We start from the raw sequence: 21,230 nt of genomic DNA on the forward strand, positions 1-21,230 counted from the left end.
CAGAGCTGACAACATTCCGGAGGAAACTCAAGCAGAAATCAGAGGAATGCCAGGTTCCAGGGGTTGATTCACCACTTCATCCACTGGCTCTATTGATAGGAATTGGCCGGATAAAAAAAAACAAGAACTTTAAATATAAATCTTGCTGTTAGTGGAAAAGAAATTGATCACTGTTCCTGGCTCATTATTGACCCCCCCCCCCCCCCCCCCCCCCCCCAAAATAAAAAAAAAACAAAACAAAAAACAAAAAAAAAGAAAACACACAAGTTATGTATGGAAATAGTTGTATATCAACTTTGATTTTGGAAGAAATAAAAAAAGATTAAAAAATAAGCTGGCGTGAGGATCCTGCAGAGACTGAACCTGGTCTGTGGTCACGTCAACGGTTCTTCTGGCCTGTTTCTAATCGCCACACCGCCCCCCCATGGTGAGTGTTGGTACTGGAAGCTTCCATGAGCCGGACGGAGCTTTACCTTCTCCGAGCTGCGCTCAGACCATCCCACATGATAAACTCCGTGAGCGTTGATGGACGAGGCCAAAGACAGCGAGGACCGCTCCACCGAGCCGTGAGTCTCCTTCTGGGCTTTCAGCCAGCTCAGCAGCCGGGCCGACTCTCTCTGAAGACCAGAGAACGTCAGAGAACCATCAGAACCCATCACGGAACCAACAGAGCTCATCATAGAACCATCAAAGAAACCATAAAAACCGTTAAAGAAACCACAGAGCCAACACAGAGCCATCAAAGCATTATCAGAACTATCACAGAAATATTCAGAACCCATCAGAGAACCATTGGAGCCCATCACTGAATTAGGGCTGCTCAACTATGGTCAAAATAATAATCACAGTTATTCTGATCAATACTATAATGGCAATTATTAATCATGATTATTTATCATGTCAAGAGAAACGTCTGTATTTTTCAATCCTTTCAAACCAACGACTGTGAACATTTATTAATGCAAAATGGAACTTTAAAGAAGAATAAATGCTTTATCGTGGAAAAACAAAATTACCCAAGAATTTAAAGGTGCATTAAGGAGTTTTACAACTTTAAAAATACTTATTTTCCACCATAAATATGTTCCACATTTTTAATGCTGTGTACAATGAGCCCTGACATGTTCATTACCAGAACCTCTAACAGGCTAAACTGTCTCTTGAAAGTCACAGTGCCGGTCCGGCTCCAGAGTTTTTTGGGGGAGAATTTGAGAGGAACGATGTAATGTACGCTCCGGCTGGCCTGATTTCCTTAAGTTTCGTTTTGTCCGCCATTACTCCGCCAGATGCTCAGTGAGCAACAGCTGAGCAGGATCTTCCAGGAAGTCAGAACAGACTGGCTTCCAGCACTGCAGCTCCACACAGACTCCACCAGGGAAACGAGCGAGGAAGGAGTTCCCCTCTTCCGTGCACGTACATGGACACAAGCCACAGGCACGAGTGCAGGCACTAAGCTGCAGTTACGCCCAAGGCCTGCAGGGGCCGCTGTTTCAAATACAATGTGAAAACTCCTTAATGCACCTGTAAGATTTACCGAAGGACAACTGAATAAATGTTTGTCCACGACTGAACAGTCGATCGGCCGACAGGTTTCTGTCCACATGTGAAGGCAGGTCTGGGTTCTCCAGAGCTACAGACTCTCTGAGAGGGAACCAGCTGCAGGGATGAACCAGGACTTTATAGCCAGCTTTCAACCTGGTGGGCGGAGTCTGAGATGCTCCGTCCTCAGAGAGCCAACGGAGCCCATCAACAAACCATCAGAACCAGCAGTCAGTCAGAGAGCAGGGACAGGCGGTGTCAGTACCAGTTTGTCCGGGAGCCGGTGGTCTCGGTTCAGGGCGTCCCACACCTGCCGAGCACACCTCATGAAGGCGCGGAAGCCGGCGGCGGGGGGGAGGGAGTAGAGCAGCGGGCCGTAGCCCAGCACGGCGTCCTGGAAGCTGGCCACCCGGTCCAGATGCTCGTCCTGGTCTCCGGCGGAGATGGAGGCCAGCTCCACGTAAACCTTCACCTCGCTGACGCCTGTCGGGGAGAGGCCGGTGAGCAGAGGGTTCTCTGCGTTTTGCGTTCTGAGGTGGCGTCTTACTTCCGAGGTGCTCTTTGACCCAGCAGACCAGAGAGCGGCTCCTGAGGAACTCCTCCAGGCAGAGCGTCTGCTGCCGGCTGACGGCGCTCAGCTCGGCGCCGGCGCCGGCGAGGGACAGGTCTGCCGACAGAGAGCCGAGGGGCCTCTGCCGGAAGCCGTCTACTTCCTGGTTCAGAGACACACAGACACCGTCACCGTGTCAACACCGTCACCACCGTCACCCCGTCACCCCGTCACCCCGTCAACTCTGTCACCCCGTCAACACCGTCACCCCATCAACACCGTCACCCGGTCAACACCATCACCACCGTCACCCCGTCACCCCGTCAACACCGTTACCCCGTCAACACCGTCACCACCATCAGCACTGTCACCCCATCAACACTGTCACCCCGTCAACACCGTCACCACCGTCACCACCGTCAACACCGTTACCCCCGTCAACACTGTCACCCCGTCAACACCGTTACCCCGTCAACACCGTCACCACCATCAGCACTGTCACCCCATCAACACTGTCACCCCGTCAACACCGTCACCACCGTCACCACCGTCAACACCGTTACCCCCGTCAACACTGTCACCCCCGTCAACACCGTTACCCCGTCAACACCGTCACCACCATCAGCACTGTCACCCCATCAACACTGTCACCCCGTCAACACCGTCACCACCGTCACCACCGTCAACACCGTTACCCCGTCAACACTGTCACCCCGTCAACACCGTTACCCCGTCAACACCGTCACCACCATCAGCACTGTCACCCCATCAACACTGTCACCCCGTCAACACCGTCACCACCGTCACCACCGTCAACACCGTTACCCCGTCAACACTGTCACCCCGTCAACACCGTTACCCCCGTCAACACCGTCACCACCATCAGCACTGTCACCCCATCAACACTGTCACCCCGTCAACACCGTCACCACCGTCACCACCGTCAACACCGTTACCCCGTCAACACTGTCACCCCGTCAACACCGTTACCCCGTCAACACCGTCACCCCATCAACACCGTCACCACCATCACCATCATCACGCCGTCAACACTGTCACCACCGTCACCACCGTCACCCCGTCACCCCGTCAACACTGTCACCCCGTCAACACCGTCACCCCATCAACACCGTCACCACCGTCACCCCGTCAACACTGTCACCCCGTCAACACCGTCATCCCATCAACACTGTCACCCCGTCAACTACATCACCACCGTCAACAACGTCACCCGGTCACACCGTCACCCCGTCAAGCTGAGGGGCCTCTGCCGGAAGCCGTCTACTTCCTGGTTCAGAGACACACAGACACCATCACCCCGTCACCACCGTGAACACCATCAACACCATCACCGCGTCAAAAACGTCAATGCTGTCACCCCGTCAACAACGTTACCAGCATCACCCCGTCAACACCGTCACCACGTCAACACCATCACCACCGTCAACACCGTCACCCCATCAACACGTCACCCAGTCAAGAATGTCAACACCGTCACCCCATCAACACCGTCACCCCATCAACACTGTCACCCCATCAACACCGTCACCCCGTCAACACTGTCACCCCGTCAACACCGTTATCCCGTCAACACCGTCACCCCATCAACACCGTCACCACCATCACCACCGTCACCCCGTCAACACCGTCACCCCATCAACACCGTCACCACCATCACCACCGTCACCCCGTCAACACTGTCACCCCATCAACACCGTCACGCCGTCAACACCATCACCCCATCAACACCATCACGCCGTCAACACTGTCACCACCGTCACCCCGTCACCCCATCACCCCATCAACACTGTCACCCCGTCAACACCGTCACCCCATCAACACCGTCACCACCGTCACCCCGTCAACACTGTCACCCCGTCAACACCGTCATCCCATCAACACTGTCACCCCGTCAACTACATCACCACCGTCAACAACGTCACCCGGTCACACCGTCACCCCGTCAAGCTGAGGGGCCTCTGCCGGAAGCCGTCTACTTCCTGGTTCAGAGACACACAGACACCATCACCCCGTCACCACCGTGAACACCATCAACACCATCACCGCGTCAAAAACGTCAATGCTGTCACCCCGTCAACAACGTTACCAGCATCACCCCGTCAACACCGTCACCACGTCAACACCATCACCACCGTCAACACCGTCACCCCATCAACACGTCACCCAGTCAAGAATGTCAACACCGTCACCCCATCAACACCGTCACCCCATCAACACTGTCACCCCATCAACACCGTCACCCCGTCAACACTGTCACCCCGTCAACACCGTTATCCCGTCAACACCGTCACCCCATCAACACCGTCACCACCATCACCACCGTCACCCCGTCAACACCGTCACCCCATCAACACCGTCACCACCATCACCACCGTCACCCCGTCAACACTGTCACCCCATCAACACCGTCACGCCGTCAACACCATCACCCCATCAACACCATCACGCCGTCAACACTGTCACCACCGTCACCCCGTCACCCCATCACCCCATCAACACTGTCACCCCGTCAACACCGTCACCCCATCAACACCGTCACCACCGTCACCCCGTCAACACTGTCACCCCGTCAACACCGTCATCCCATCAACACTGTCACCCCGTCAACTACATCACCACCGTCAACAACGTCACCCGGTCACACCGTCACCCCGTCAAGCTGAGGGGCCTCTGCCGGAAGCCGTCTACTTCCTGGTTCAGAGACACACAGACACCATCACCCCGTCACCACCGTGAACACCATCAACACCATCACCACCGTCACCCCATCAACACCGTCACCACCGTCACCCCATCAACACCGTCACCACTGTCACCCCGTCAACACCGTTAGCCCCGTCAACACCGTTACCCCGTCAACACCGTCACCCTGTCAACACTGTCACCCCGTCAACACCGTTACCCAATCAACACCGTCACCCCGTCAACACCGTCAACACCGTCACCACCGTCACCCCGTCAACACCGTTACCCCCGTCAACACTGTCACCCCGTCAACACCGTCACCCCATCAACACCGTCACCACCGTCACCCCGTCAACACTGTCACCCCGTCAACTCCATCACCACCGTCAACAACGTCACCCGGTCACACCGTCACCCCGCCAAGCTGAGGGGCCTCTGCCGGAAGCCGTCTACTTCCTGGTTCAGAGACACACAGACACCATCACCCCGTCACCACCGTGAACTCCGTCAACACCGTCACCACCATCAGCACTGTCACCCCATCAACACCGTCACCCCGTCAACACCGTCACCACCGTCAACACCGTTACCCCGTCAACACTGTCACCCCGTCAACACCGTTACCCCGTCAACACCGTCACCCCATCAACACCGTCACCACCATCATCACCGTCACCCCGTCAACACTGTCACCCCGTCAACACCGTTACCCCGTCAACACCGTCACCCCATCAACACCGTCACCACCATCACCATCGTCACGCCGTCAACACTGTCACCACCGTCACCAACGTCACTCCGTCAACACTGTCACCCCGTCAACACCGTCACCCCATCAACACCGTCACCACCGTCACCCCGTCAACACTGTCACCCCGTCAACACCGTCATCCCATCAACACTGTCACCCCGTCAACTACATCACCACCGTCAACAACGTCACCCGGTCACACCGTCACCCCGTCAAGCTGAGGGGCCTCTGCCGGAAGCCGTCTACTTCCTGGTTCAGAGACACACAGACACCATCACCCCGTCACCACCGTGAACACCATCAATACCATCACCGCGTCAAAAACGTCAATGCTGTCACCCCGTCAACAACGTTACCAGCATCACCCCGTCAACACCGTCACCACGTCAACACCATCACCACCGTCAACACCGTCACCCCATCAACACCGTCACCCCATCAACACCGTCACCCCGTCAACACCGTCACCCCGTCAACACCGTCACGCCGTCAACACCATCACCCCATCAACACCATCACGCCGTCAACACTGTCACCACCGTCACCACCGTCACCCCGTCACCCCGTCAACACTGTCACCCCGTCAACACCGTCACCCCATCAACACCGTCACCACCGTCACCCCGTCAACACTGTCACCCCGTCAACACCGTCATCCCATCAACACCGTCACCACCATCAACACCGTCACCCCATCAACACCGTCACCACCGTCACCCCGTCAACACCGTTACCCCCGTCAACACCGTCACCCCATCAACACCGTCACCACCATCAACACCGTCACCCCATCAACACCGTCACCCCGTCAATACCGTCACCACCATCACCCCGTCACCACCGTGAACACCATCAACACCATCACCGCGTCAAAAACGTCAATGCTGTGACCCCGTCAACACCGTCACCCCATCAACACCGTCACCACTGTCACCCTGTCAACACCGTTACCCCCTTCAACACCGTTACCCCGTCAACACCGTCACCCCATCAACACCGTCACCACCATCAACACCGTCACCCCATCAACACCGTCACCCCGTCAATACCGTCACCACCATCACCCCGTCACCACCGTGAACACCATCAACACCATCACCGCGTCAAAAACGTCAATGCTGTGACCCCGTCAACACCGTCACCCCATCAACACCGTCACCACCGTCACCCTGTCAACACCGTTACCCCCTTCAACACCGTTACCCCGTCAACACCGTCACCCCGTCAACACTGTCACCCCGTCAACACCGTTACCCCATTAACACCGTCACCCCGTCAACACCGTCACCACCGTCACCCCGTCAACACCGTTACCCCCGTCAACACTGTCACCCCGTCAACACCGTCACCCCATCAACACCGTCACCCCGTCAACACTGTCACCCCGTCAACTCCATCACCACCGTCAACAACGTCACCCGGTCACACCGTCACCCCGCCAAGCTGAGGGGCCTCTGCCGGAAGCCGTCTCCTTCCTGGTTCAGAGACACACAGACACCATCACCCCGTCACCACCGTGAACACCGTCAACACCATCACCGCGTCACCACCATGAACACCGTCAACACCATCACCGCGTCAAAAACGTCAATGCTGTCACCCCGTCAACGTTACCAGCATCACCCCGTCAACACCGTCACCGCGTCAACACCGTCACCACCGTCACCACCGTCAACACCGTCACCCCATCAACACGTCACCCAGTCAAGAATGTCAACACCGTCACCCCATCAACACCGTCAACACGTCACCCTGTCACCCCATCAACACCTTCAACACCGTCACCCCATCAACACCATCACCGCGTCAAAACGTCAATGCTGTCACCCCGTCAACAACGTTACCAGCATCACCCCGTCAACACCGTCACCGCGTCAACACCGTCCCCACCGTCAACGCCGTCACCCCATCAACACGTCACCCAGTCAAGAATGTCAACACCGTCACCCCATCAACACCGTCAACAAGTCACCCTGTCAACACCGTCACCCCCACCACCACCTCTGTCACCACTACAACGCTACGCCACCCAGAACAACACCTGACTGCAGCGATCAGTTCACTGGTGAGGTGATCAGTGATTGGCTCGGTTGTGGGTGGAGCTTAGCACATGCTAGCTGGGAAGGCAGTAAAACTTCTTCCCGGGTTCCTACCAGCTGCCTCAGGGCGTCGACCTCGGAGAAGTCTCCGGACAGCTGCATGTTCTGGGCGATTCTCAGCACGGCGCCGGCTGCGGCCGCCGCCCGCCGGACTTGCCGGTACTCCTGGATCTGAAGGAGTCTCCGCTCCACCCAGCCGTCCTCCGCCCGCCTCCCGGCCTCACGGAGCGCCTCGGCCATCAGATCCAGCTCCTTCTTCAGGAGAGTCCCGTCGCCCTCGTCTCCGCAGCGCTCCAGGACCTGGTCCAGCTGCTGGAACGTGACGCTGGCGTCCGCCACGCGGACCGCCAGCTCCTGAAACTCGGCCAGCAGAGGTTTCCAGATGTCCTCAAAGACCTGCGTCAGGGTGACGGCCGCCGGGCCCGCCGCGGCCCGCCTCACCCAGGACCACAGGACCAGGCTGCTGTGCTGCAGCCTGAACGTCTGGCTGGACATCTGCAGGACGTTCAGGCTGGCGCGGTACCAGAGGACCCGAGCAGGACGGGACGGCGGCACGGTCCCTCCGGCCAGGAACGACGGAACCAGCAGCAGCCTGTTGAGGGCGACGGCCTGAAGGTCTGCAGCGTGCTGCTGCTCCAACGGCTCCAGCTGAGGAACTGAAGAATGACCGAGAACCAGAGAGAACCCCATCAGGAGAACCCCATGAGGAGAACCCCATCAGGAGAACCCATCAGGAGAACCCCATCAGGAGAACCCCATCAGGAGAACCCATCAGGAGAACCCCATCAGGAGGACCCATCAGGAGAACCCATCAGGAGAACCTCATCAGGAGAACCCCATCAGGAGAACCCATAAGGAGAACCCCATCAGGAGAACCCATCAGGAGAACCCATCAGGAGAACCCATCAGGAGAACCCACAAGTGACAAATAACACTGACAGACCTCCCAGCTGACCCCACAGCTGACCTCCCAGCTGACCTCCCAGCTGACCCCACAGCTGACCCCCAGCTGACCCCACAGCTGACCCCCAGCTGACCCCACAGCTGACCCGCAGCTGACCCCACAGCTGACCCTACAGCTGACCCCACAGCTGACCCCCAGCTGACCCCACAGCTGACCCCCAGCTGACCCCACAGCTGACCCCACAGCTGACCCGCAGCTGACCCCACAGCTGACCCCAGAGCTGACCCCCAGTTGACCCTACAGCTGACCCCCAGCTGACCCGCAGCTGACCCCACAGCTGACCCTACAGCTGACCCCACAGCTGACCCTACACCTGACATCACAGCTGACCCCACAGCTGACCCGCAGCTGACCCCACTGCTGACCCTACAGCTGACCCCACAGCTGACCTCCCAGCTGACCTCCCAGCTGACCCCACAGCTGACCCCCAGCTGACCCCACAGCTGACCTGCAGCTGACCCCACAGCTGACCCCCAGCTGACCCCCAGCTGACCCTACAGCTGACCCCACAGCTGCCCTGCAGCTGACCCCACAGCTGACCCCCAGCTGACCCCAGCTGACCCTACAGCTGACCCCACAGCTGACCCTCAGCTGACCCCCCAGCTGACCCCACAGCTGACCCCACAGCTGACCTCCCAGCTGACCCCACAGCTGACCCCCAGCTGACCCCACAGCTGACCCTACAGCTGACCTCCCAGCTGACCTCCCAGCTGACCCTACAGCTGACCCCACAGCTGACCCCACAGCTGACCCCACAGCTGACCTCCCAGCTGACCCTACAGCTGACCTCCCAGCTGACCTCCCAGCTGACCCTACAGCTGACCTCCCAGCTGACCCTACAGCTGACCTCCCAGCTGACCCTACAGCTGACCCCACAGCTGACCCCACAGCTGACCTCCCAGCTGACCCACAGCTGACCCTACAGCTGACCCTACAGCTGACCTCCCAGCTGACCCACAGCTGACCCCACAGCTGACCTCCCAGCTGACCCTACAGCTGACCTCCCAGCTGACCCTACAGCTGACCTCCCAGCTGACCCTACAGCTGACCTCCCAGCTGACCCCACAGCTGACCTCCCAGCTGACCCCCAGCTGACCCCACAGCTGACCCCACAGCTGACCCCCAGCTGACCCCACAGCTGGCCCCACAGCTGACCCCCAGCTGACCCCCAGCTGACCCCCAGCTGAGCCCATCCTGGAGCATGACCCTGACCTCTGATGCTTTCTCGGACTTTTGCCACCATCTTGAAGATGGAGTCCAGCTGCTGCCTGGTCTGCAGGAACAGGGACAGGTCCGTCTGTCTCTGCAGCAGCAGGGCGTCTCCGTCCACGGCGGGCGTCTTCTGGTCTGGAGGGGACAGAACGTGGAGTTCAGCTTCCTCAAAGGACGGAACCACGAGACGGAAGCTTCCAGAAGCAGAGAGATGCTGAGCGGACAGTCCTCAAAGACCATGATGCAGCAGGTGAAGGACAGAGGAGCTGCAGGTTGAGGGCGACACCAACGAAAAACCTGACTCCCAAACGTCCCCAGACCAGGCCTCGACCGCAGGTTGGGAACCACCGGATCAGCAGCGGTGCTGTGGGGGACGTACGCTGCAGGTAGAGGGTCTTAAACTGCTCCTTGTACTTCAGGCAGGTCTGCAGGTGTCCAAAGAGGACGTCTCCTCCAAGGACGGACATCATCAGAGAGTGAAGGGCCTCCACGCTGCTGCGGACCACCTGTCCCGCACAGTCGTCCACCTCGATGGACCTCCAGTCTCCTAATCCGAGACAAGAACAGACCGTCAGAGAGTCCAAGACTCAGAGAGTCCGAGTCTGTCCGGGTCCAGGGTCCGGCTCAGAGGACGGCAGGTTCCATGCTTCACCGTGAGACAGCAGCTGGTTGACGGCGGACTGTGGATCCAGGAGCCGGAGGACGGCGTCGTCTCGGAACCGAGCGGCCGACTCCACCACCAGCGCAGACAGCACGGCCGTGGTGGGGCGGGGCCAGGGGCCGGGGGGGCGGGGCCGGGGGGGGCTGAGTCGGCGCAGCAGGTCTCCCTCCTGCTTCCTCTGCAAACACGAGCACAAGGTGGAGGACCGGGTCAGGAGGACCGGGTCAGGAGGACCGGGTCAGGAGGACCGGGTCAGGACCAGAGGCCAGACCGCCGTGGACGGAGCAGGACCAACTGTTCACTCTGAGAAACAGGACAATCTAACATCAGACGACAGAGCAGGGGGGTCAAACTGGTGCCAGAAAGGGCCGAGTGGCTGCAGGTCTTCAGGGGAGCTTGATGACAGGAGAGCAGTCTGCTGCTCCTGCTTGGCTGGAACGAAAACCTGCAGCCACTCGGCCCTTTCTGGCACCAGTTTGACACCTGTGCTATAGAGCATCTTCCCCCTCTAGAATCAGACTATAGAGCATCTTCCCCCTCTAGAATCACACTACAGAGCATCTTCCCCCTCTAGAATCAGACTATAGAGCATCTTCCTCCTCTAGAATCAGACTATAGAGCATCTTCCTCCTCTAGAACCAGACTATAGAGCATCTTCCTCCTCTAGAATCAGACTATAGAGCATCTTCCTCCTCTAGAATCAGACTATAGAGCATCTTCCTCCTCTAGAATCAGACTATAGAGCATCTTCACCCTCTAGAATCAGACTATAGAGCATCTTCCCCCTCTAGAATCAGACTATAGAGCATCTTCCCCCTCTACAATCAGACTATAGAACATCTTCCCCCTCTAGAATCACACTATAGAACATCTTCCCCCTCTAGAATCAGACTATAGAACATCTTCCCCCTCTAGAATCAGACTATAGAGCATCTTCCTCCTCTAGAATCAGACTATACAGCATCTTCCTCCTCTAGAATCAGACTATAGAGCATCTTCCCCCTCTAGAATCAGACTATAGAGCATCGTCACCCTCTAGAATCAGACTATAGAGCATCGTCACCCTCTAGAATCACACTATAGAACATCTTCCCCCTCTAGAATCACACTATAGAACATCTTCCCCCTCTAGAATCACACTATAGAACATCTTCCCCCTCTAGAATCACACTATAGAACATCTTCCCCCTCTAGAATCACACTATAGAACATCTTCCCCCTCTAGAATCACACTATAGAGCATCTTCCTCCTCTAGAATCAGACGATAGAGCATTTTCCCCCTCTAGAATCACACTATAGAGCATCTTCCTCCTCTAGAATCAGACTATAGAGCATCTTCCTCCTCTAGAATCAGACTATAGAGCATCTTCACCCTCTAGAATCAGACTATAGAGCATCTTCCCCCTCTAGAATCAGACTATAGAGCATCTTCCCCCTCTACAATCAGACTATAGAACATCTTCCCCCTCTAGAATCACACTATAGAACATCTTCCCCCTCTAGAATCAGACTATAGAGCATCTTCCCCCTCTAGAATCAGACTATAGAGCATCTTCCTCCTCTAGAATCAGACTATACAGCATCTTCCTCCTCTAGAATCAGACTATAGAGCATCTTCCCCCTCTAGAATCAGACTATAGAGCATCTTCACCCTCTAGAATCACACTATAGAACATCTTCCCCCTCTAGAATCACACTATAGAACATCTTCCCCCTCTAGAATCACACTATAGAACATCTTCCCCCTCTAGAATCACACTATAGAGCATCTTCCTCCTCTAGAATCAGACTATAGAGCATCTTCCTCCTCTAGAATCAGACTATAGAGCGTCTTCCTCCTCTAGAATCACACTATAGAGCATCTTCCTCCTCTAGAATCAGACTATAGAGCATCTTCACCCTCTAGAATCAGACTATAGAGCATCTTCCCCCTCTACAATCAGACTATAGAACATCTTCCCCCTCTAGAATCACACTATAGAACATCTTCCCCCTCTAGAATCAGACTATAGAACATCTTCCCCCTCTAGAATCACACTATAGAGCATCTTCCTCCTCTAGAATCAGACGATAGAGCATCTTCCCCCTCTAGAATCACACTATAGAGCATCTTCCTCCTCTAGAATCAGACTATAGAGCATCTTCCTCCTCTAGAATCAGACTATAGAGCGTCTTCCTCCTCTAGAATCAGACTATAGAGCATCTTCCCCCTCCAGAATCAGACTATAGAGCATCTTCCTCCTCTAGAATCAGACTATAGAGCATCCTTCTCCTCTAGAATCAGACTATAGAGCATCTTCCTCCTCTAGAATCAGACTATAGAGCATCCTCCTCCTCCAGCATCAGACTATAGAGCTTTTTGATTCCTGTCCAGTTCCCGGTGTCTCAGAGCGGCGGGTGGATCAGCTGGTACCTGACAGACCAGCTGGATCGCAGAGCGGCACATGTCACTGAAACAGCTGGACATCGCCTGGTGACTCGTCTCTATAGCCGCCGCAGAGGACTGGAGACAGCAGACCAGGACTCTGTCCTCCGCATTCATCTGCAGACACAAACAGTGGAAGTCTCCAGAAGAGCTGCTCAGCTGAGGTCCAGGTACTGGTCCAGGCCCAGACCTTTACCTGTGAAATCCTCTTCTTCAGATCCCGCTCCAGGCTCCTCCTCCAGCGGGAGGACACTTCGTCAGAGAGGCCGTCCACCTTCAGCAGAGCGTCCCACATCTGGCATTAACACAGAGAACAAACATGGCTTCCGTGGTTCTGGTTCTGGTTCTGGTTCTGCATAGGGAGGCAGCCTGCAGTCTACCTCTAGTTCTCCGGGGTAGGCCAGCGTTCCGCCGGGCGTCAGCAGCGCTTCCTGCAGCAGCTCGTCTCTCCACCGGCCGACGAGCTGCTGGGCGGAGAAGACCAGCTCCAGCAGCCGCTGGGTGGAGGCCTCCAGCTCCGCCCCCAGCTCCGCCTCCAGCTCCGCCCCCAGCTCCCCCTCTCCTCGGGTTCTGAGCTCGCGGCTGCAGAGTTCCGCCACTCTCAGCAGCAGGCGATAGGACAGGACGACGGCGGGGTGATGACGGACGAGACGCGCCGTCTCACACGTTCTCCGCACCACGCCCGCCACGCTCAGGAACACCGCCTCCACCCGCCCGGACAGCAGGATCCTGCAGACACACGGGTGGAGCTGAGTCCGGCAGCGCTGCAGGGCGGAGGGACTGAGGCGGGTTCACAGGTTTTACCTCTCCTCCTCCTCAGTGACCTGCTGCAGCAGGCGGCGCAGGATGTTCACAGCATGCTGCGCGACCGGAGAACACGGAGAACACCGGAGAACGCCGAGAACGCCAAGAACACAGGAGAACAAGACACAAGTCTGAGAACAGTCAGTCCCACAGCCATTCAAGAACGTTCAAAACTAAAACATAGAGAAAAAAAAACCTTTCAGGTCCCAGATGGAATATAAGACGGTGATGACGGTTCTAGAGTACTGGTCAGTGACGGTTCTAGAGTACCGGTCAGTGACGGTTCTAGAGTACTGCTCAATGACGGTTCTGGAGTACTGCTCAATGATGGTTCTAGAGTACTGCTCAGTGACGGTTCTAGAGTACTGCTCAATGATGGTTCCAGAGTACTGCTCAATGACGGTTCTGGAGTACTGGTCAGTGACGGTTCTAGAGTACCGGTCAGTGACGGTTCTAGAGTACTGGTCAGTGACGGTTCTGGAGTACTGGTCAGTGACGGTTCTGGAGTACTTCTCAATGATGGTTCTAGAGTACTGCTCAATGACGGTTCTAGAGTACCGGTCAGTGACGGTTCTAGAGTACCGGTCAGTGACGGTTCTAGAGTACCGGTCAGTGACGGTTCTGGAGTACTGGTCAGTGACGGTTCTGGAGTACTTCTCAATGATGGTTCTAGAGTACTGCTCAATGACGGTTCTAGAGTACCGGTCAGTGACGGTTCTGGAGTACCGGTCAGTGATGGTTCTGGAGTACCGGTCAGTGACGGTTCTGGAGTACCGGTCAGTGACGGTTCTAGAGTACCGGTCAGTGACGGTTCTGGAGTACTGGTCAGTGACGGTTCTAGAGTACCGGTCAGTGACGGTTCTGGAGTACCGGTCAGTGACGGTTCTAGAGTACCGGTCAGTGACGGTTCTGGAGTACCGGTCAGTGACGGTTCTGGAGTACCGGTCAGTGACGGTTCTAGAGTACCGGTCAGTGACGGTTCTAGAGTACCGCTCAGTGACGGTTCTGGAGTACCGGTCAGTGACGGTTCTGGAGTACCGGTCAGTGACGGTTCTGGAGTACCGGTCAGTGACGGTTCTGGAATACCGGTCAGTGACGGTTCTGGAGTACCGGTCAGTGACGGTTCTGGAGTACCGGTCAGTGACGGTTCTAGAGTACCGGTCAGTGACGGTTCTGGAGTACCGGTCAGTGACGGTTCTGGAATACCGGTCAGTGACGGTTCTAGAGTACCGGTCAGTGACGGTTCTGGAGTACCGGTCAGTGACGGTTCTGGAGTACTTCTCAATGACGGTTCTAGAGTACTGCTCAATGACGGTTCTGGAGTACCGGTCAGTGACGGTTCTAGAGTACCGGTCAGTGACGGTTCTAGAGTACCGGTCAGTGACGGTTCTGGAGTACTTCTCAATGACGGTTCTAGAGTACTGCTCAATGACGGTTCTAGAGTACCGGTCAGTGACGGTTCTAGAGTACCGGTCAGAGACGGTTCTAGAGTACTGGTCAGGGACGGTTCTGGAGTACTTCTCAATGACGGTTCTAGAGTACTGCTCAATGACGGTTCTGGAGTATCGGTCAGTGACGGTTCTGGAGTACCGGTCAGTGACGGTTCTAAAGTACCGGTCAGTGACGGTTCTGGAATACCGGTCAGTGACGGTTCTGGAGTACCGGTCAGTGACGGTTCTGGAGTACCAGTCAGTGACGGTTCTGGAGTACTTCTCAATGATGGTTCTAGAGTACTGCTCAATGACGGTTCTAGAGTACCGGTCAGTGACGGTTCTAGAGTACCGGTCAGTGACGGTTCTAGAGTACCGGTCAGTGACGGTTCTGGAGTACTGGTCAGTGACGGTTCTGGAGTACTTCTCAATGATGGTTCTAGAGTACTGCTCAATGACGGTTCTAGAGTACCGGTCAGTGACGGTTCTGGAGTACCGGTCAGTGACGGTTCTGGAGTACCGGTCAGTGACGGTTCTGGAGTACCGGTCAGTGACGGTTCTAGAGTACCGGTCAGTGACGGTTCTGGAGTACTGGTCAGTGACGGTTCTAGAGTACCGGTCAGTGACGGTTCTGGAGTACCGGTCAGTGACGGTTCTAGAGTACCGGTCAGTGACGGTTCTGGAGTACCGGTCAGTGACGGTTCTGGAGTACCGGTCAGTGACGGTTCTGGAGTACCGGTCAGTGACGGTTCTAGAGTACCGCTCAGTGACGGTTCTGGAGTACCGGTCAGTGACGGTTCTGGAGTACCGGTCAGTGACGGTTCTGGAGTACCGGTCAGTGACGGTTCTGGAATACCGGTCAGTGACGGTTCTGGAGTACCGGTCAGTGACGGTTCTGGAGTACCGGTCAGTGACGGTTCTAGAGTACCGGTCAGTGACGGTTCTGGAGTACCGGTCAGTGACGGTTCTGGAGTACCGGTCAGTGACGGTTCTAGAGTACCGGTCAGTGACGGTTCTAGAGTACCGGTCAGTGACGGTTCTGGAGTACTTCTCAATGACGGTTCTAGAGTACTGCTCAATGACGGTTCTGGAGTACCGGTCAGTGACGGTTCTAGAGTACCGGTCAGTGACGGTTCTAGAGTACCGGTCAGTGACGGTTCTGGAGTACTTCTCAATGACGGTTCTAGAGTACTGCTCAATGACGGTTCTAGAGTACCGGTCAGTGACGGTTCTAGAGTACCGGTCAGAGACGGTTCTAGAGTACTGGTCAGGGACGGTTCTGGAGTACTTCTCAATGACGGTTCTAGAGTACTGCTCAATGACGGTTCTGGAGTATCGGTCAGTGACGGTTCTGGAGTACCGGTCAGTGACGGTTCTAAAGTACCGGTCAGTGACGGTTCTGGAATACCGGTCAGTGACGGTTCTGGAGTACCGGTCAGTGACGGTTCTGGAGTACCGGTCAGTGACGGTTCTAGAGTACCGGTGAGTGACGGTTCTGGAGTACCGGTGAGTGACGGTTCTGGAGTACCGGTCAGTGACGGTTCTGGAGTACCGGTCAGTGACGGTTCTGGAGTACCGGTCAGTGACAGTTCTAGAGTACCGGTGAGTGACGGTTCTGGAGTACCGGTCAGTGACGGTTCTGGAGTACCGGTCAGTGACGGTTCTGGAGTACCGGTCAGTGACGGTTCTAGAGTACCGGTCAGTGACGGTTCTGGAGTACCGGTCAGTGACGGTTCTGGAGTACTTCTCAATGACGGTTCTAGAGTACCGGTCAGTGACGGTTCTGGAGTACCGGTCAGTGACGGTTCTAGAGTACCGGTGAGTGACGGTTCTGGAGTACCGGTCAGTGACGGTTCTGGAGTACCGGTGAGTGACGGTTCTAGAGTACCGGTGAGTGACGGTTCTGGAGTACCGGTCAGTGACGGTTCTGGAGTACCGGTCAGTGACGGTTCTGGAGTACCGGTCAGTGACGGTTCTAGAGTACCGGTGAGTGACGGTTCTGGAGTACCGGTCAGTGACGGTTCTGGAGTACCGGTCAGTGATGGTTCTAGAGTACCGGTCAGTGACGGTTCTGGAGTACCGGTCAGTGACGGTTCTGGAGTACTTCTCAATGACGGTTCTAGAGTACCGCTCAGTGACGGTTCTGGAGTACCAGTCAGTGACGGTTCTGGAGTACTTCTCAATGACGGTTCTAGAGTACTGCTCAATGACGGTTCTAGAGTACCGGTCAGTGACGGTTCTGGAGTACTTCTCAATGACGGTTCTAGAGTACTGCTCAATGACGGTTCTGGAGTACCGGTCAGTGACGGTTCTAGAGTACCGGTCAGTGACGGTTCTAGAGTACCGGTGAGTGACGGTTCTGGAGTACCGGTCAGTGACGGTTCTGGAGTACCGGTCAGTGACGGTTCTGGAGTACCGGTCAGTGACGGTTCTGGAGTACCGGTCAGTGACGGTTCTAGAGTACTGGTCAGTGACGGTTCTGGAGTACTGGTCAGTGACGGTTCTGGAGTACTTCTCAATGATGGTTCTAGAGTACTGCTCAATGACGGTTCTAGAGTCCCGGTCAGTGACGGTTCTGGAGTACCGGTCAGTGACGGTTCTGGAATACCGGTCAGTGACGGTTCTGGAGTACCGGTCAGTGACGGTTCTGGAGTACCGGTCAGTGACGGTTCTGGAGTACCGGTCAGTGACGGTTCTGGAGTACCGGTCAGTGATGGTTCTGGAGTACTTCTCAATGATGGTTCTAGAGTACTTCTCAATGACGGTTCTAGAGTACCGGTCAGTGACGGTTCTGGAGTACCGGTCAGTGACGGTTCTGGAGTACCGGTCAGTGACGGTTCTGGAGTACCGGTTAGTGAAGGTTCTGGAGTACCGGTCAGTGATGGTTCTGGAGTACTTCTCAATGATGGTTCTAGAGTACTTCTCAATGACGGTTCTAGAGTACCGGTCAGTGACGGTTCTGGAGTACCGGTCAGTGACGGTTCTGGAGTACCGGTTAGTGACGGTTCTAGAGTACTGATAATCCTCCATGATGTTTCTAAAGCACAACTTGAAAGAGGAGGAACGGTTCTTTGGTACTTGGAACAGTCTTTCCATGAGCGGAACTATGTGGGTCAGTCTGATGCTGGGGTTCACAACGTGTGGGGCGCGGCCCCTCCGGAGGACACCGATAATGCTGACCCTGGATGTTTAACATGAAGGTGAGACAGAAAACGGGCCGGTTTGTTCCCGGCAGGATGCTAATGCTAATGCTAATCGGCGTTTCTATGGTGTAAAATCGTCTCGCGGTCACTAAACTGAACAGAACAGCAACACGCCTGTTCTGACACTTTCCGGAGAACCGAGGCGGTTCGCAGACATGGGTCAATAAACGCCGTCCCTCCGCAGCTTCAGTCCACTTCCCACCTGGACAAACGCGTCTGTCGGCCGGACAGTTCTCAGTCGGTACATCAGACTCTGGATCAGCTGCTCGGCGGTTCCTCCCAGCAGGTCTGAGATGTCCAGGATGTCCTCGAACGCCACCAGAGAGAGGAAGCTCGCCGGTGGCGGCGACGCCTCCTCAGCCGGCGCCGTACGCTCACGGATCAAGGCCAGCGTCTTCCTGCAGACAGACGGCAAGACGATCGATGGCAAATAAGACAAGACACACTCTAGAGACACGAACGTCACAGAGGAGCGCAGAGAAGACAGACTGAAGTGAAACTAAACGACATTCAGTCATTGAAACTGTGCTGAACTTCAACTACAACGAAAAACAAGCAGAAAAAACCTAACACTGAAAAAAAAATTAAAAATAAAGAAATCAAATCAAACAGGAGATTATCAAAGTATGAACTCGTTCTAATGAGATGAAAACAATACAATGAGATCACAGAATAAATCTGATATTAAAAGTAAAAGAACATAAAATCAGATAATTCGTTTGAATGGAATGAGATGATAAATCAACGAAGTCGAGACTAAAGGCCTCAGTATACTCCCCCGTCGCCGCCACGGCGTTCCTACGCCGGCAACCCTACGCCGCTACTGAACATATCTTGCTCCTGCGTCAAGGGAACGCCCTCCTCTGCCAAGCCGCTAGCAGTTACAACAACAATGCAGCTTCCGTAGCTCCGGCTTTACCCAGACATAGATCTATAGACATAGATTTCTAGACATACGTATCTAGACACGCGTGCATTTACCGAACATATATCTGCATATATGACATATCTGGCGACACCGGGCTGTGGTGGAGGAGAGGCTGAGCAGACCAGGAGGAAATATTGGTGAAACTAATGAGCTTTTGGACGATTAAAGCCGTTTGAGGAGCGGCTCTACACATAGCCCTATGCTAGCAGTGCTAACACTGCTAACAGTATAGGGATGTGCGCCGCTCAGTTTTGGATCTAAATTTCTCCTGAAGCACTGTTCGGACCAGAAAAGCATTCCGGGTGAGTTCTACTTTATTCTATAAACAACGCGAAAGCGGACCAATCACAGCCCTCGACGTTCACGTCACCACGCGTCGAAACGACGCGAAGTCGACACGAAGCCCGTCGTAGGGCTACGACGTCTACGTCGTAGGAACGACGTAGCGGCGACGGGGGAGTATACTGAGGCCTTTAATCACAGTCGTGCTGACAAAATGGGATTAATAAAAATAAGAATGGAATTTACTGAGAGAGCAAAGAATCCCCTTTCAATGAAATTAATATGAATGTACCGTCTTGGCCCGAATATAAGAGGATATTATTTTCCAGGAATGGTTTTCTCTAAAACGGGGTGGTGCTCTGATGGAGGACTGGATGGAGGACTGGATGGAGGACTGGATGGAGCCAGGGTCCCGGGGAGCTGGACTGCCTCTGCTCCATGCAGTGGCTCCGCCCTCCGTTAGGGGGAGCTAGTGAGCTGGACAGAGTGTCAGCCTGCAGCAGTGAGAGAAGAAGACTGAGCAGTGCGGCTGCTGCTGGTTTTTCTGAGGTTCCTCTCAAACAGCATCCAGAATACCTGCCTGTCAGTACTCGAGTATACTCAGCTGATGTTCAGGATGGAGGTGGAACTGATACTTGTGAGTTTGTCAGTTTGTTTTGAAGTTTCAACGCAGATGCTAATTCCGTTAGCATGTCAATGGCGTTTCCATTAATAGTTAGCATTGAGCTAGCGGCTCTGATTTTAAATACTGACTGGTTTAGTTGTCAGACAGTGATGTGTGTTGTGGTACAGCTTGTGTGTTTGTTCACTTCTATGTTTATCTGGTTGGTTTCAGTTCTGCAGCCTTCAGTGCTTTATAAGTACCATAAGAAGTCCTGGAGTCTTCATGAAGCGGTCCCTCTGCTGCAGTGAGGACATGTCTGTCTCACAGTTCCTGTCCATAATGTTAGAGCGTTTCTTCTTTTAGATCTGTTTTTATTCTCATTAAGATTTGGACTTTTACTGATTCTTTATTTGCACATTTCATTACTGTCCTGCCGCCGCGTCCTTCGAGTCTCTGAAACAGGAAATAAATAGAAGCGCTCCTGGCCCTGTCCTTCAAGTGGGGCTCCTGGGTGACGGGGTGCTGCATCATCCCCGGACCCCCCCCCCCACTCTCATTCACACACATGTAGGGCTTTGGGAGGCGGGCTTATCAGGTTGGTGGAGGGGGGGTGGAGGGGGGTGGAGGGGGCCAATCACTGCACGCTTCGGTGGCTCGCCTCTCAGTCTTAACTGCACTTAGTCATCTAACACGACCAAATACACACAAACACACACATCGGGGGTCTTGGTGCGCCGTGTCGGGGGGGGGGGGCTGTTCAGGTAGATGGGGGGGCTGTTCAGGTAGATGGGGGGGCTGTTCAGGTAGATGGGGGGCTGTTCAGGTAGATGGGGGGGCTGTTCAGGTTGGGGGGGGGGGCTGTTCAGGTAGATGGGGGGGCTGTTCAGGTTGGGGGGGCTGTTCAGGTAGATGGGGGGGCTGTTCAGGTAGATGGGGGGGGGCTGTCCAGGTAGATGGGGGCTGTTCAGGTAGATGGGGGGGCTGTTCAGGTTGGGGGGGGGGGCTGTTCAGGTAGATGGGGGGGGCTGTTCAGGTTGGGGGGGGCTGTTCAGGTAGATGGGGGAGCTGTTC

The 21,230-nt window shown here is 55.2% G+C and overlaps 1 protein-coding gene across 1 annotated transcript in view; it reads right to left on the bottom strand.

Annotated features, from left to right (window-relative positions):
* The window catches only part of rnf213b (ring finger protein 213b), a 127,547-nt gene that overhangs the window by 77,332 nt on the left and 28,985 nt on the right, over window positions 1-21,230 (bottom strand). Inside the window, exons 9-20 of the mRNA XM_030087589.1 lie at window positions 18,548-18,743; window positions 13,713-13,768; window positions 13,289-13,637; window positions 13,105-13,203; window positions 12,897-13,025; window positions 10,474-10,660; window positions 10,201-10,368; window positions 9,822-9,956; window positions 7,700-8,301; window positions 2,087-2,252; window positions 1,805-2,022; window positions 474-617 (exon numbers count right to left, since the gene is read on the bottom strand). Coding sequence (XP_029943449.1) covers window positions 474-617; window positions 1,805-2,022; window positions 2,087-2,252; window positions 7,700-8,301; window positions 9,822-9,956; window positions 10,201-10,368; window positions 10,474-10,660; window positions 12,897-13,025; window positions 13,105-13,203; window positions 13,289-13,637; window positions 13,713-13,768; window positions 18,548-18,743 — 2,449 coding nt within the window. The remainder of the gene's footprint in view (window positions 1-473; window positions 618-1,804; window positions 2,023-2,086; window positions 2,253-7,699; window positions 8,302-9,821; window positions 9,957-10,200; window positions 10,369-10,473; window positions 10,661-12,896; window positions 13,026-13,104; window positions 13,204-13,288; window positions 13,638-13,712; window positions 13,769-18,547; window positions 18,744-21,230) is intronic.

This window comes from Salarias fasciatus, unplaced genomic scaffold (genome assembly GCF_902148845.1).
Source record: "Salarias fasciatus unplaced genomic scaffold, fSalaFa1.1, whole genome shotgun sequence".
Taxonomy (NCBI): Eukaryota; Metazoa; Chordata; class Actinopteri; order Blenniiformes; family Blenniidae; genus Salarias; species Salarias fasciatus.